Source organism: Teleopsis dalmanni, chromosome X (genome assembly GCF_002237135.1).
Source record: "Teleopsis dalmanni isolate 2A chromosome X, ASM223713v2, whole genome shotgun sequence".
NCBI classification, from domain to species: domain Eukaryota; kingdom Metazoa; phylum Arthropoda; class Insecta; order Diptera; family Diopsidae; genus Teleopsis; species Teleopsis dalmanni.
Genome location: NC_051848.1, coordinates 54452590 through 54468724, shown reverse-complemented (window position 1 = coordinate 54468724; position 16135 = coordinate 54452590). Strand labels below are relative to the sequence as shown.

General features: G+C 25.7%; 1 protein-coding gene across 2 annotated transcripts in view; it reads right to left on the bottom strand.

Moving 5' to 3' along the window:
- Window positions 1-1190: 1190 nt before the first annotated feature.
- The window catches only part of LOC119689209 (cartilage oligomeric matrix protein), a 34437-nt gene continuing 19492 nt past the window's right edge, over window positions 1191-16135 (bottom strand). The window contains exons 8-15 of one of the 2 annotated variants that reach the window (XM_038103986.1): window positions 15477-15598; window positions 7288-7488; window positions 4591-4706; window positions 3753-4528; window positions 3595-3692; window positions 2922-3525; window positions 1488-1621; window positions 1191-1420 (exon numbers count right to left, since the gene is read on the bottom strand). In XM_038103986.1, coding sequence (XP_037959914.1) covers window positions 1350-1420; window positions 1488-1621; window positions 2922-3525; window positions 3595-3692; window positions 3753-4528; window positions 4591-4706; window positions 7288-7488; window positions 15477-15598 — 2122 coding nt within the window. In that variant the 3' untranslated portion in view covers window positions 1191-1349. Of the gene's footprint in view, window positions 1421-1487; window positions 1622-2921; window positions 3526-3594; window positions 3693-3752; window positions 4529-4590; window positions 4707-7287; window positions 7489-13348; window positions 13634-15476; window positions 15599-16135 lie in introns of those variants that run through there. The other variant, XM_038103987.1, reaches the window with a different exon arrangement.

Genomic DNA, 16135 nt, shown 5'->3' with positions numbered 1-16135 from the left:
ACCTTTATATTTATGTAGATTATCAGCACGTGTTTCTATGACTATCACTAGCAACGTTCGATGAACACAACTACAAAAGACAAAAAACTACATGCTATTTTATAACATATAGGTATCTATTGACCAGCTGTAATAAATGGACTCAAGTAGGTTTCATGGAAGCATATGGCTTGATATAGCAATTCGTTCAATAATGTGTGTGACTAACTAATTAAAACACATTTTTTTGCCAAAATTCGTTTTAATTCATTAACATAGTCCCCTTTTAGGGAGATACAACCAACGCTTTTGCAATCTTTCGATACCGCCTTTGTAAAACGATTTTTCTTTGCCTTCAAAATAGGCGTTAGTTTCGGCGATTATTTCATCATTTGAGCCAAATCTCTTACCACGGAGCATCTTTTTGAGGTCTGCGAAGAGCCAGTAGTCGCTGGGGGCCAAATCTGGAGAATACGGTGGGTGCAGAGCCCATTTCTTTGCGATTTCGTCTTTCAAAAGCTCCAATAACGCTATATAATAGTCGCTGTTGATGGTCTTCCCCTTCTGGAGATAGTCGATGAATATTATTCCATGCGCATCCCAAAATACAGACGCCATAACCTTGCCAGCCAACTGCTGCGTCTTTGGTCGCTTTGGGCGGTCGCTTTGGGCGGCTGCATGCCACTCAGCAGACTGCCGATTTTGACAGTAAGCCTAAAAAGGTTACCACTTTCGAAAAAAAATATTTATTTAGTATTAGTGCCGCCATCTATGTGTCAATCACACACATTATTGAACAAAGTGTTATATATGGGATAGTAGTGATTTTTCTCAACTTCTGTGCAATGGACACAAAAACCATATTACACTATGTGTACGACAAATTTTTAAAATTTTCTTAATATTTCCGGGTTATATGAAGTAACCTATTATTGGGATGATACTTACTAGACAAGTAAATCAATGCAAAAGGAAACGAAGTTGATAAAAAGAAGATGCGAATATTCCTGATGCAATTGGGCGAGTATATATATATTATATTCATCTATTATATATTAACTTCAATACTAGTTTATCTCCATACAAAATAGTTTTAATTTACGATTTTAACAATAAAGAACAACTAAATTTAAATTTTATATAAAAATGTAAAATTTATTAATTTGGTAATTATATGGCATATATTTTCATATATGTATGAATTTATCAATGTGCGTATATTTGTAAGTCTTTTAATGTGATTAATAAAAAAAAACAATCATGAAAAAATTATAACTAATAATATTTAATAAATTGTTTAAATAGTATTAATATTCTAAGTATTTTTAAAAATTGTTTAACTTTAAGTACTCAATATAGCGGTGCAAAATTTATCTGTCAATTTCCACTTTCATTTTTAAGTTGAGAGGCAGCTCATTGTATATTAAAGAAGGCACACGATCTGAAATTATATTATGGTTATAACCTATTATATAAATGTGTATATAAAAATTGTGTGATGTATTTACTATTGCATTTGTAAACCAAATCCGACCAGATGATCTGTTCTTGCGAAAAGCAGAAGACACCCAAGCGACCACCTTTTAATGTGGCGTCGTAAACATTATTGGAATCTAATACCAATTTTTCGCCTTCATACATTCTACAACAATAATAAAATAATAACATTATAATTTAATTCTGTACAAAATAATAATGTAAAATAAATATACACATTTTTTTTAAATACTTATACATTTATTTATTGTAACTTCTCTCACAGTGAGACTAACAATAAGTTTTGAAATCTTATCACTAATTACCGAATATTACAATTTTTAGCTCAACTAAACATACAATAAAATGAGTAAACCATATATCACGAACCTCACTATTGATTTAAATAGGTTAAATTTCATTGGAGTGAATGTTTAGAGGTCTACTAAGAAAGCGATTTTAATTGCTTTATCTGATTTCTAAAAAGACGACTGGGGTTTTTACTTAAATCTATTAAATTTTAATTAATGGTTGCACGGTCAGGTTTTTTTAGATGGGAAGAAGTGAATAGAAGTGCAAGGTTCCTAGCTAAGGGGTTAACATGTTCTGTCAGCTTTTTATTGTATTTTTTTCTTATATTGTCAAATTTCGCGTGAGCTAAGGGAATTTGTAGATCTTTGTAGGGAATTTGTGTATATTTTCATATATACCATGAGAATGGTATATAACTATTGATTTCTATAATTTCTATACGTCTGTTATAATATATATTAAAATTATTTACGAATAACTGAACGTAAGAATTAATTTTAAGAGATCACTGGTGATCGGTATTTGGCAATAACCAAAACAACTGTATAGTCAGACAAACATTTAATTGAGTAAAAATAGTAAAATTTTGTTGTTACATATCACTACAGTCCGAAATGAAATACAATAGTCCCTATTGAGTAAATAGTTATAGTAAATACCATAGTCATCTTTTTATAGAAAAACCTATCTTACATATTTAAAATCTGAATTTTTTTTCTGTAGTTATCTGGTGTAGTCATACAATTTTATTGTTTTACCGATTCTATCTGTTTATATTTACAAAAGGTGTTATTAATGTCTAAAGTTTTATTCACTTAAGCTCTCTTCACGAATCTAGTTTTCATATTGGTGGATAGACAGTGAATGAAAAATTCTTAATCTTTTGCCATATAACACTTATTAAGAAACCATCGATGCGTTATATTGTAACCAACATCTCGTTCGTATGGTAATAAATATTATGACAAACTAATTTAATTTTTTAAAATCAAAACCTTAAAAGTAATTAAATTTAATTGTATAATAAAAAATATAAAAGAATTATATATATATATATATATATATATAATAACATACATATATACATATTATGTACATATTAAAGTGTGCTTAAATTATGATAAAATTTAATGCATATAAAAGCTAAAACCCACCTTAACCGAATCAAACCAATCGCTGGGCGATGCATCAATCTCCAACGATAGGATGTCTTCTCCTTCCAACCAACATTTAATGGATCTCGCCATAATAATTTTACTTGGTCTTGTGTATCACCAGAATGCCAGAGACTATTTCTAAGCATTGAACCAGGACCAGTTATACTATCTACTAACTTAATTTGTAGACCGGGTTCCGCCGAGGCACGGAATGGTATTGGCTGCCAATATGTTTGTGCACCTTTTTTCCACATAACAACATAAAATTTACGGTTACTTTGGTAACTAAAAATAAAACCAACATAATCATCATCGGTATCATCATTCACGTAAAATGTGCCTTCAAAATCAACACCTCCAAAAGCATCGTGACCAACTACTAAACCTGGATCGCTATTAAGCGTTTGTACAATCTCTGAACCATTTGCATGTACTTCCCAATTGGGATCCAATTGCGCATCACCTTCTGGATCAAGTATCACTGACCGTATAGCACGAAAATCAGTAGAATATATCATTGAGTTATTAGGACAATTATCTACAAAATTTGGTGAACCGTCTTCATCCTCGTCGTTCTCGCAAGCATCGCCTTTACCATTACCTAAAAGTTTAAATACATAAAATTTAAATACTTTCTTTACGAGTACAATATTTTATGAAAACAAATTACGATTTGAATCAAGTTGATCAACATTTTTAACTAATGGACAATTATCTCTATGATTTGGTATACCATCTCCATCAATATCATCGTCACAAGGATCACCTCTTTAAAACAAACAGAAATTAATAAATATAATTTTACAACAACCATGTTTCCATATTTACTTTCCATCAGCATCAGTATCAAGCTGATCTGAATTTGGCACAAATGGACAATTATCCTCACTGTCCTGTATACCATCATCATCACCATCAATATCACTATCACATGCATCACCCACTAAGTCATTGTCTCGGTCCTCTTGTGATGGATTTGGTATAGTAGGGCAGTTATCACAAGCATCACCAATGCCATCGTTATCTACATCCGATTGATTTGGATTTTGCACGCTTGGACAATTGTCATACATATTCGCAATGGTATCATTATCAATGTCATCATCACAGTCATTACCCATACCATCCTTGTCGGTATCGAGCTGTTTACGGTTGGGCACAAATGGACAATTATCACAAGCATCTCCTATGCCGTCATGATCAGAGTCCAACTGATCGATATTGTACTGAAATGGACAGTTATCTTTATCGTTCTTTTCTAAGTCACCATCCGCATCCTCATCACAACCATCACCAATACCGTCATTATCCGCATCTTCTTGTCCAGAATTTGGTAAATATGGACAATTATCACGACGGCAACGCACATCATTGCATGGTAGATGCTCATCAGCCCAACCGTCCATGTCACGATCACGTCCACACAAAAAACCGGTACCAGCCCAACCAACTTTACATTTGCAGGTATACTTGAAGTCATCCATCAGATAACAGTTGGCATTACGATCGCATATAGTACCATCTGGACACATATCCGTCATAGAAATACAGCCGTATGTGCCGTTGGCAATAAAACCATCCTGACATTTGCACTGATATGAACCCTAAGCGCAATAATACAAATATTATTTATCTTATGAATTAAGATGCGAAGTTTGGTACTAACAATTGTATTGACACAGACTGAGTTTTCCTTGCATATGGACAAGCCGGTTGCACATTCATCGACATCATGACAAGTTTGCTTCTGATAGTTTAGAGGCATATACTCAGCGTAATATCCTAAAGAAGAATGATTTAACTACGATTAATTAAATTAAATTGCACTTACTTTGGCTTTGGCCAAATTTACAAATACTTAACTAATAATATAATATAGCCGATTAGCTTCGTGTTTTATTCTGACGTGTCTAATCTTATATACCTAGCTCGACTGCTTTTTCTCTTTCATTTTAATAAAGAAAACCAAGTATGTCACCAATGACACACTAAATGCGTTGGCTATATATCACAATTCATGAAAGAGTGACAACTATATATATTTTAGATTCCGCTTTATGCACAACAAAAGTTTGGCGAAGTTAAATAGGTGGAAAAAGATTTTGAACAAAGGATTTCAAATAGAATGGAACACGACATGCAAAAGTTCAAGATCCATTTTTTGTGTAAACTCATTTCAAAAATTTACTTTTGAAAAAAAAATTACTTTTCAATTATCTGTCAATTTAAATTGTAAATAAAAAATAAATAAAAAGTAAATGTCAGTACTTGTCTATTAGAAATCACTTTCGATTTTGCATTGTATCTCAGATAAATTTATTGCCTGTGTAAGTGTAAAAACATCTGTAATTATTTTCAGCACTAACTTGGTCTTTTCTAGTTGACAGGAACAGAATGCCCACGTTCGCAGCGCTTAATTACATTTTCGATTACTTCAATCATCCACAAGACGAACGTCTTGCTACAATGGCTATAGAAATATACATCACAGTGACATGTACTATAATCGTTATAGACGTTTTCTATCTTCTTTGTCCTGACTAAGCGCCCAATACAGCATCAATAAAGTACTTCATTATGCAATAAGAAACATAAAGTAATTTTCATCTTTTATTCTGGGTTCCCTTATTTGAAATAGGCAAGTGAAGATGTATGCAGACCATTAATTGAAGCTTTAGAAGAGCAAAATGTCAACTTAAAATAAGAGTGTATTGCTTGAAAAATATATGTTATTGTTACAATAATTGACCATAAGTCGGAATTTAATATAACGAGTCTTGACCATTGTTTAATTATTTGATGAGCAAATCACATTTTAAATGAAAGATGACTAAATATTACAAACGAGCACTGCTTCAGGTGGTCTTTGAACATTGCTTACATTTAACCTTTTTGAATCAACTTTAGCCTTTAGGAGTTCGCTTTCGATTGATTCAGTTATCCTCACATACAGTCATACAGTAATTTATAGATTTTAGAAAATGTCATTAAAAATTTTTGAAAATAGTTCCCAATCCAAATAATTGGGCACCCACACAACGCATCGAAATGTAAAATGGAAACCGAGCTGTTACATTTTGGGGTCAAAGTAAGCGAATAGTATCTGACAGAATTTAGTTGCAGTTATATCTTATAGTCCTATGTTCCCATTAATAACTTTCTAGAAGGATATTTAGAAGGAAAATTGGAAGTAAAGCTTAACCGCCTTACGTCTAATATTAACAAGATTAGGAAACCACTGTACTTCTCAAAAAATTGATTGCAAACTGGATATTTAAGGTTACATCAATATTCCTAAAATTTATTAGCTTTATATGGTATATATAATTTTTTCCACGCTTGACAGCTTAAGTTTATAAAAAATCATTGATAAATAACTTAATTTTAAAAAAAGACATAGTTTGAGATTTCAGTACACTTCACCTTCCCTAACTTTTAAAACTTAAATTTGCAAAAATTCTACCTAAATTTTTCGACATGTAGATGAATATGTATATATTCCTTGAAATTCCTTGAGCAAAACAAAATTGTTTTATATATATACAAGCAAAATATCCTGTTGCATTTTAATTTTGACCTTATATGTATTAATATTGATAAGATTCATTTTCTAAAACCATAGGCAGTCCGCCATTTTACTATAATTACTTACAAATCCCAGCTTGTAACTGGAAGAGCTGGAAGAGTTCAATTATACAAAGCATGCTACGATTACCATAGTTTTAAATAATAAAAATATTTTGAATATTCGGTGATATTGGACATTACTCTCAAACACATCATGTTTATTTTTTTATTAGTTGAAAGAACTTCACCCACTTATGTCTGGTCATAATTCTTGACGGGACATGTATAGACCGACGATATGTATTCGGTAAAAAAAATATTCACTGAATGTACATTACTACAAATAATTGAAATTAATAAGAATATTCCTTTAAACACTTAAGAGTGCATTCTACAAGAAATTAAAATTATATAAAATTTTTTTTTATTATTTAATTAGTATTTTAATTTATTTTATTATTTTATTATTATATTGTATAATTATTTTATTATTTTTCTTAATCACATTTTTCATATATGTATAATATGAAATACAATCAGGAATTGCAATTAATGATATCTTGATTTTTTTACGGGCTAATTGGTCAATAGTTAAATAAACTTTTTAAAAAAATTTTTATTTGAACCGATATTTCGACTATAATCTAGAGTCATCATCAGGGTCCTATAAAATATTTAAAAAGTTTTTTTGACTATTGACCAATTAGCCCGCAAAAAACAAAATTATTATTAAAAATTTTTTGGTCATTAAAACAATACATTATTAATGCTATCTAAATTTTATGTTTTAACTCACCCAATGCATGTGTTCCAATAAATCCTGATGGACATGGTGAACACCTAAAACCAGGATATAGATTTATGCAAGTTGCTCTCGCATCGCATGGTTTGTATAGACTACATTCATCTATGTTTGCGTTGCAAGTACCATTAACGGGATGAAGACAGTTGAGACATTGAAAGTACGGCGGATAACGTATCTGTACACACTCAACACCTTAGTTAAAAAAAAAAAGAAAATGAAAAATTATCAATTTGGACAAACATAGATTATAAAGTAAATCCATTTTTTTGGTATCCAAATTCCAAGTTTGGTACCGAAATAAGTCCCTCTATTTAAAGTTTTAAACTCTGTTTTAATCATGAAAGAAACTTAATTTGGATATATTTATTTTGTTGAAACATCGTAAAATAACATAAATAAATCTAACAGCTATATTCAAATTAGGAAGAAAGACAAAGAACCAAATAGTTTCGACTTCTACTATACAATCATTAAATTAATTATAATTATTATTTATTACTAATAATTATTATATATGTTATAGCTCAAAATAAAATCAATATTTTTATTACAAGCAGATCTATCATAATGAAATATTTGGACTTGACACTAAAACTATTGCAGTGGACTCATACAACAATTGTTAGAGTTATAAACAGCAGTCTTGAAGAATTCTGCAATAGATGGTGTTTAGAACACATAATAGAATACCAAAACTAGCGTAAGTAAGTTTTGCAGAAGCCATGCAAATACGGCCAACTACATTTACCAAGATCGTATTCCAACTCACTCCTCCTCACATTTATATCCAATCTCAAGCGAAGCGGATTATTCTAAGAATGATGATTCACAACCACGATTCAGACAATTCTTTAATCACAAGAATTTCGATATTGATATTCCTGTAAAGCAACTTTCTGAAATTCTAATATCATAAGACATCATACACTTAAAGTTTTGTTTACAAACAATTTAAAACTGTTATAAAAACTCTGTTATAAAAATATTTGAAATAGTATATATCAAACCAACGATGTAAACCTGAATATATTAGCATTGTATATGAATAGTTCCTATATTGAAGTAGGCGCTGGAGCAAACATTTATGGACGCGTGTTGAAGTACTCGGAAACGGTAGACAAAAATTCAACTATATTTTAAACGAAAATTTACACGATAGACAGGTGGATTTACTTCAACCTTAAACGGAACAACCTTAAATTAGAACTATAGAAGAGTTATAAAGGTTTCCAATTTTCATCAGGTGATGTCACGATTTTGATAACAGTAATCAGATATGCATATGACGGATTCCATCTCACTCTGGAATTCTTGTCATTCTCGGCCAATCTATGATGACAATCACAGTCGAAATCGGTTATAGGAAAACTATTTTAACTAAAAATGATTTAAAAATTATATGAAACTAAAAAAATAGATCAAAAATCACTCTATTGTTTTTGATGTATATTTAAAAGGATTTAAATTTCCTAATCAGATTATTTTATTTTTCATCCATATTTATATGATAATATAAATACATATTATTATATAGATAATATTCAATCTAGTCATATTATATAGCATACACGCACTTGTCTAATAGCTATATTTATTGTATATTCCGATGCATGTAATGTAAATCAAATGTAAAGCCATTAAGTGGAGGTGCTTTTGGCAAAGAGCACTTTCAGCAATTATAATTTTAATGTATGTGGACAGTAACTTTCTAGCCTAATCTCATAGAAGAAGTTTTATAATAAAAACAGTCATAATTATAACTATTATAAATAAAAATTATAAAAATTGATATAGTATAGATTCACAGGGCAAGGACTCTCATAGAAAAGCTGACATCATTTAGACCACAGTTCCAAAAGTATGACAGTATTCTCCACAGATCGAAAGTTATAGGAGTTTCAATATAGTTGCAGTTCCAGGATGGCACCTTGTAATTAAATACAGTATTAGTAAGTTCTATAAAGGACTTTATAATAAAAATACAAATAAATAGCTTTTATAATATGTTCATGGTTACTACATTCATTGAGTTTTCTATGCAGTTTTTATTCAAAGAAACAAATGATCTAGGTTTAATACTGACAATACATTGACTGATGATTTCAAAAAATTCTGAAAATATAAAAGTTTCTAACAGACATAATCGTTTACGATGATTTAATGAATTTTATGAAGAAAGCAGTTTTGTAAGGTAAAGCAAAATGATTATTACACATCACAGACTATATTTTAAAGCATGATTTTTAATAAGTGATATATGCTAGAATCTACGAATACCAGAAAATGGAGAATATATATGTATGTACATGAAAATTAAGTATGCACAATATAGGCAAATATGTATGAAAGTGAATAGAAAGGTTTTATTTATATAATGCATAAAACTGAGCCAAAATATTATGCAATATCTAAGAATCTACTAAAATCCTAAAAAGTGAAAACCCTTGTTTCACTTTCAGAAATTTGTCATCGAAACAAAAATTTTATATGTAAATAAAACACAATTTTTAGTTTTTTTATAATATAAATTAAAAGTTATTTTATTTAAATCAATTAAATGTTTACAATTTCAGAACAATTTTTGTTTTTAATTAATAATTATTAAATTTATATAAATATATATAAATTCCACTTTCTGGTATTTTTATATACATGACATTAAACATTTTGTAAATAAAAGTAAAAATAAATAAAATAAATTGTGTGTGGCTATTTAGTTTCAAATTAAAAATTATTAAAAATAAATATATATTTTTTTTAAAATATGTTTGCTTGAAAAAACTTTACAAATTTATAAAAAAAAATATTTAATTTAAGTTAGTTTTATAAATTGTGCATTTTGATATATAATATATATTTTGATATATTATATAAATAAAAGTAAAAACAAAAATTGAAATGTTTTATAAAAAAAATACAATATAAAAAAATGTAATATACAAAAATATATAAAAAAAATATAAAACATATAATATAAAATATAATAATATGAAAAAATATAATGCAAAAAAAATATAATATATAAAATTTTTAATATAAAAAAATAATATAATATCAAAAAAATGAAATAATTGAAAAATGATATATGAAAAAAATATAATATAAAAAAAAAATATAATATAAAAAAAATATAATATAAAAAAATATAATATAAAAAAATATAATAAAAAAAAATATAATATAAAAAAATAAATATAAAAAATATAATATAAAAAAATTATATAAAAAATATAATAAAAAAATATAATATAAAAAAATATAAAATAAAAAATGTGATATTAAAAATTATATAATATAAAAAAGACAGTTTCAATTTAACATTATTATATATGAAAGGATTTATTAAGAAAGGCTTTTTTTATTGAAGATGATTACAAAAAGTTAACAGGCGCCGTAGTTATACGTATATAAAAAATAAAAATAAATACAAGAAAACATTTTCAGAAATATTATTTTACAATATTTCGAAAAAAGTAATATTTTGTTTTTCATTTTTTTTTATATAATATATAACTTGAGTAATAAAAGCTTTCAACTTTATTATAATGTAAAAGAAAGAAAAAAGAAAAGAAAAAAAAAGAAAAAGAAAAAAGAAAACTATAATAAAAATTAAATCAAAGAGAGAAACAAAATTAATATATGGGAACAGTAATTATTCGAAACAAAAAAGATCAAAAAAAAATCATAATAAGTAAGGTAAAGAATTAGGTATTATTTCATAAATTTAAAATTAAATTAATTTAAAATAAAAATAATAATATAAAACCAAATAGTAAATTTTTAAGTAGTAAAAATCCATTTAAATTGAAAAATAGTATCAATTATAAATAATTTAAAAAATGTGTAAATAGAAATCAATCCGTACTTAAAAAAAAAATTGAATAAATTGAAAATTTTGTAAAATTAAGAAATAAAAATATATTAATTGATAAATATTAAAATAATAAATTATGAATTAAAACAAAATTGATTTTAATCGATTTTAACATTAAAATTTTTAAAAAAGACAATATGATTTGACACAACAATATTTAATATTGATTATAATAAATTTTTAATATTAAGAAATATAAGCAATAAATAAGAATTAAAATGTAAATATTAAGAAATATGTAATTCAATATTAGTCAAGTTATACAAAACTATAATTTCTGTGAAACTGTCAATTAGTGAATAATATAAGCAGCATGTTAAATAAATAATAATTATTAAAAAATAATAATTATTAAAAAATAATAATTATTAAAAAATAATAATTATTAAAAAATAATAATTATTAAAAAATAATAATTATATTAAAAAAAAAATTTATAAAAAAATTCGATAAAATAAAGTAATCTTAAATAAAACAAACATAACTATAGAAATAAAAGTAAAGATATTATTATTTTTTATAATATTTAATAATAAAAAATAATAACAGAATACCGAAATATAAACTTAAGAGAAAATTAAAAATTATAATCAAAAAAGGGAATAATCAGGACATGTGATATTAAAAATTATATAATATAAAAAAGACAGTTTCAATTTAACATTATTATATATGAAAGGATTTATTAAGAAAGGCTTTTTTTATTGAAGATGATTACAAAAAGTTAACAGGCGCCGTAGTTATACGTATATAAAAAATAAAAATAAATACAAGAAAACATTTTCAGAAATATTATTTTACAATATTTCGAAAAAAGTAATATTTTGTTTTTCATTTTTTTTTATATAATATATAACTTGAGTAATAAAAGCTTTCAACTTTATTATAATGTAAAAGAAAGAAAAAAGAAAAGAAAAAAAAAGAAAAAGAAAAAAGAAAACTATAATAAAAATTAAATCAAAGAGAGAAACAAAATTAATATATGGGAACAGTAATTATTCGAAACAAAAAAGATCAAAAAAAAATCATAATAAGTAAGGTAAAGAATTAGGTATTATTTCATAAATTTAAAATTAAATTAATTTAAAATAAAAATAATAATATAAAACCAAATAGTAAATTTTTAAGTAGTAAAAATCCATTTAAATTGAAAAATAGTATCAATTATAAATAATTTAAAAAATGTGTAAATAGAAATCAATCCGTACTTAAAAAAAAAATTGAATAAATTGAAAATTTTGTAAAATTAAGAAATAAAAATATATTAATTGATAAATATTAAAATAATAAATTATGAATTAAAACAAAATTGATTTTAATCGATTTTAACATTAAAATTTTTAAAAAAGACAATATGATTTGACACAACAATATTTAATATTGATTATAATAAATTTTTAATATTAAGAAATATAAGCAATAAATAAGAATTAAAATGTAAATATTAAGAAATATGTAATTCAATATTAGTCAAGTTATACAAAACTATAATTTCTGTGAAACTGTCAATTAGTGAATAATATAAGCAGCATGTTAAATAAATAATAATTATTAAAAAATAATAATTATTAAAAAATAATAATTATTAAAAAATAATAATTATTAAAAAATAATAATTATTAAAAAATAATAATTATATTAAAAAAAAATTTATTAAAAAAAATTACGACTATAAAATAAAGTAATCTTAAATAAAACAAACATAACTATAGAAATAAAAGTAAAGATATTATTATTTTTTATAATATTTAATAATAAAAAATAATAACAGAATACCGAAATATAAACTTAAGAGAAAATTAAAAATTATAATCAAAAAAGGGAATAATCAGGACATAAAAAAAATAAAATAGAAGCAATTATTAATTTTAACACAAAATCTTTTTAACTTACATATTTTTAATTTATCGTTCGAAGTCGATATTAATAAAAAAAATCGGACAGACAATTAATAAGATTAGAAATAAAATCAAATTTTAATACATATTTATTTTTTTAACATTTTTAATAATAATTTTAATAATTTTTAAAATCAGAGCAAGAATTATAAAAATATTTCTTAAATATTTTGTATAAATATTTTATGTTTATTTGCAATTAGTGAAATTTGAAAATAATTATTTATTAATTATATTCTAATTGTTTTTTATATTATTTTTGTTTTTTTCTTTTTTTTTGGAAAAATAATACTTTTGTCAATTGATTTAGTTGTTTATTGTAATTATTATTTTATTTGATATATGTATATTTTTTTATTTGATTATTAAGAGTTTTAAATTTATTATCATATTTTTAAATTTTTGCAAAACATTTTTAAATAATTTCTTATAATTACAAAAAAAAATTTAAGCTGATAAATTTATATGTCTGTAATTTATGATGTCACAACCGAATACTTTCGAGCAGTGTACTGTCTCTGATAATGCTGTACATTATGGCTTGGTACTAAAATGCCCGTATTTCCTGTGGTAATATAATAATAGCATAAATAAATTATATATTGCATATGCTTAAAATAATTTTAAAATTAATAATTTTTAATGAATGTAGCAGTTAAAGCATTTATGATGTCTATAAAAAGGAGTTTATTACATTGTTTATGATAGGAAGCAAATGTCTGCCGGTCGAGTCAATGATATGATATATTTTAACATATAATATTTTTTCAGCAAATCAAGAAAAAAATTATGTATTCCAACGCAATCAGTAAATATTTATTGTAACTAAATTCAACTCATAGAATATATATACAACAAAAATGTTATATAATATATATATATTTTTATACATAATATATTTCTTACTACAAAACCGACTCTAACAGTTATCGCTTTAACAGTCAGACAGATTAATCTAACCAAACGTAAACTAAACTTGTAAACTATCCACTTATAAATCTCTAAGTGATAGTTAAGAGACAGCTTCATCTATATATGAATATGATTAGTATAAAAATGCGTCTGGTCAGACAATAACAGGTACAAAACGATACCTCCGTTCATATGTGAATGAATAGCCAGATATGGATGTGAAAATATTGAGTTTAAACAAGATGAATCCTTATACCATACAACCTAAGAAATTAATTTAACTACTGCATGGGTCAATTCCTATTCTGCATTTTCTCGCTGTAAGAAAAAGCCGCAATTGATTTTTTAAAGTTTGTTTTATTTTTTTTTTGTAAATCTGGAATTTATAACAAAAATTCCACAAGCACCTATTCCTTAAAAAAGAAAGTAAAACTATAGCATATACTACATACTTAATGAATCGAAAAAAAAAATTCAAAATTTTTAATCTAAATCCTTTATTATCATTCTGAGATGACTTCTGTCACAATTTTTGGGACACCTTTTTTATAACCATATAAAAAAATGAATATATATACGTATTAAAAAGCTTGAATCAGTTACTAATTGAAATTATTTACTAAGTTGCTAGAAAGTTTTCCAATATTTTTAAATATTTTTCTTCATTCCTACTATCAAAAAAAGTTAATATAATCTCCTGATCTCTGTCAGAACAAAAAAATTTTAAGCCGTTTATTAAAATTGTTCTATAGATTCATTATTTTTTTTTAATGAGTGTTGAAGTCTTTACCTTACAAATTCCTTAGATATAAATTTTTATATTTATAATCTTTTAATTGCTTCTATAATCTTTTTATTCACTTGCCAAAAATTAAATATGTGTGTATAAAGGGTGGAGCTAATTTCCTAGAACATTTTTTATCTAACCGAAAGATATGATATTATGGGCTGTTTTGTAACACTTCTCACAATAAAAAGGTGACCTCTTCTATATTAATTGGAACATACGCAAATGAAGTAGAGCATTTATCGAATACACATAAATTCATTAAAAAGAAAACATTTTAAATTGAAAGACAAGAAATGTTCAAAACAACACTTAAATTGATAAATAAAAATATTAAAAATCCATTAGCACAATGAAGAGGCCCTTCCCGATTTCACTGTTAGCGGAGGTAAAACGTCATATCAATCGCTGCTGTCTTCGAAATTACAGCCTTCGCGAAATCAATTAACACCAAACACACAGACCGCAAGCTATTCTTCACTTACTCGCTTACTCGGTCAATTCAATTTTTCCCAAACATCTTCTATCTATATCAGTTCGGAACATAAAATTAAATTGTACAAATGTCAAATAAATCAAAATTAAGTGAAAATATAAATCAGAACCAAAACTAAAAATTAAATACAAAAAATAATTCTGCGAAATAATAAAAACAAAATAATGTAGATGAAAAGTGAAATTCTTTATGTTTCTTGTGTATTGTGTTTACCTGAAGGACATGGTCCATCCAAGCATGGATTACGTATGGTACATGTGCGTCCATCACCATCATAACCGATTGGGCAGGTATCACATTGTGCACCGTTCACTGTATCGTGACATTGAACACCTCTGAAATCAAAGAGCAAAAGAATATTCAATAAAAAAAACTTCATAATTATGAGTGCTAAAAAATAAAATTATGTAAAAGATAATATTTCAGATCATTCAGACATTTTTTTGTACTACAGAAACTGCACAACAGTTTTTAACTTAGTAAATATTTTAACTAAACTTTAATATTACATTAAGAGTATAATAATCAAGCCTAATGCTGAGTTTATTATCTAAAAGAGTAAATAATTACAATATAATCTTACAATTTCAACTTACGATAGTTAAAAGAGATACAATATACGAATATGTATTAGATATATATGTTTCTCCAGATATTTGTAAAGCAAGCAAAATAATTTCCTTAATTCAGAGAACCTGATCACCTTGATGACGTGCATTGACCCAGTCATACCTGGCTGCCTACGTAACCTCGTCTTTTTTAGTACTATAAATGCCTACTGTTGTCTGAATAGAAAGTTTCTCTTGGGAGAATCAGAAGTTATTTTGCTACGTTTGTTTCCTGATATACCTCATAATTCTTTAGTTAAGTCC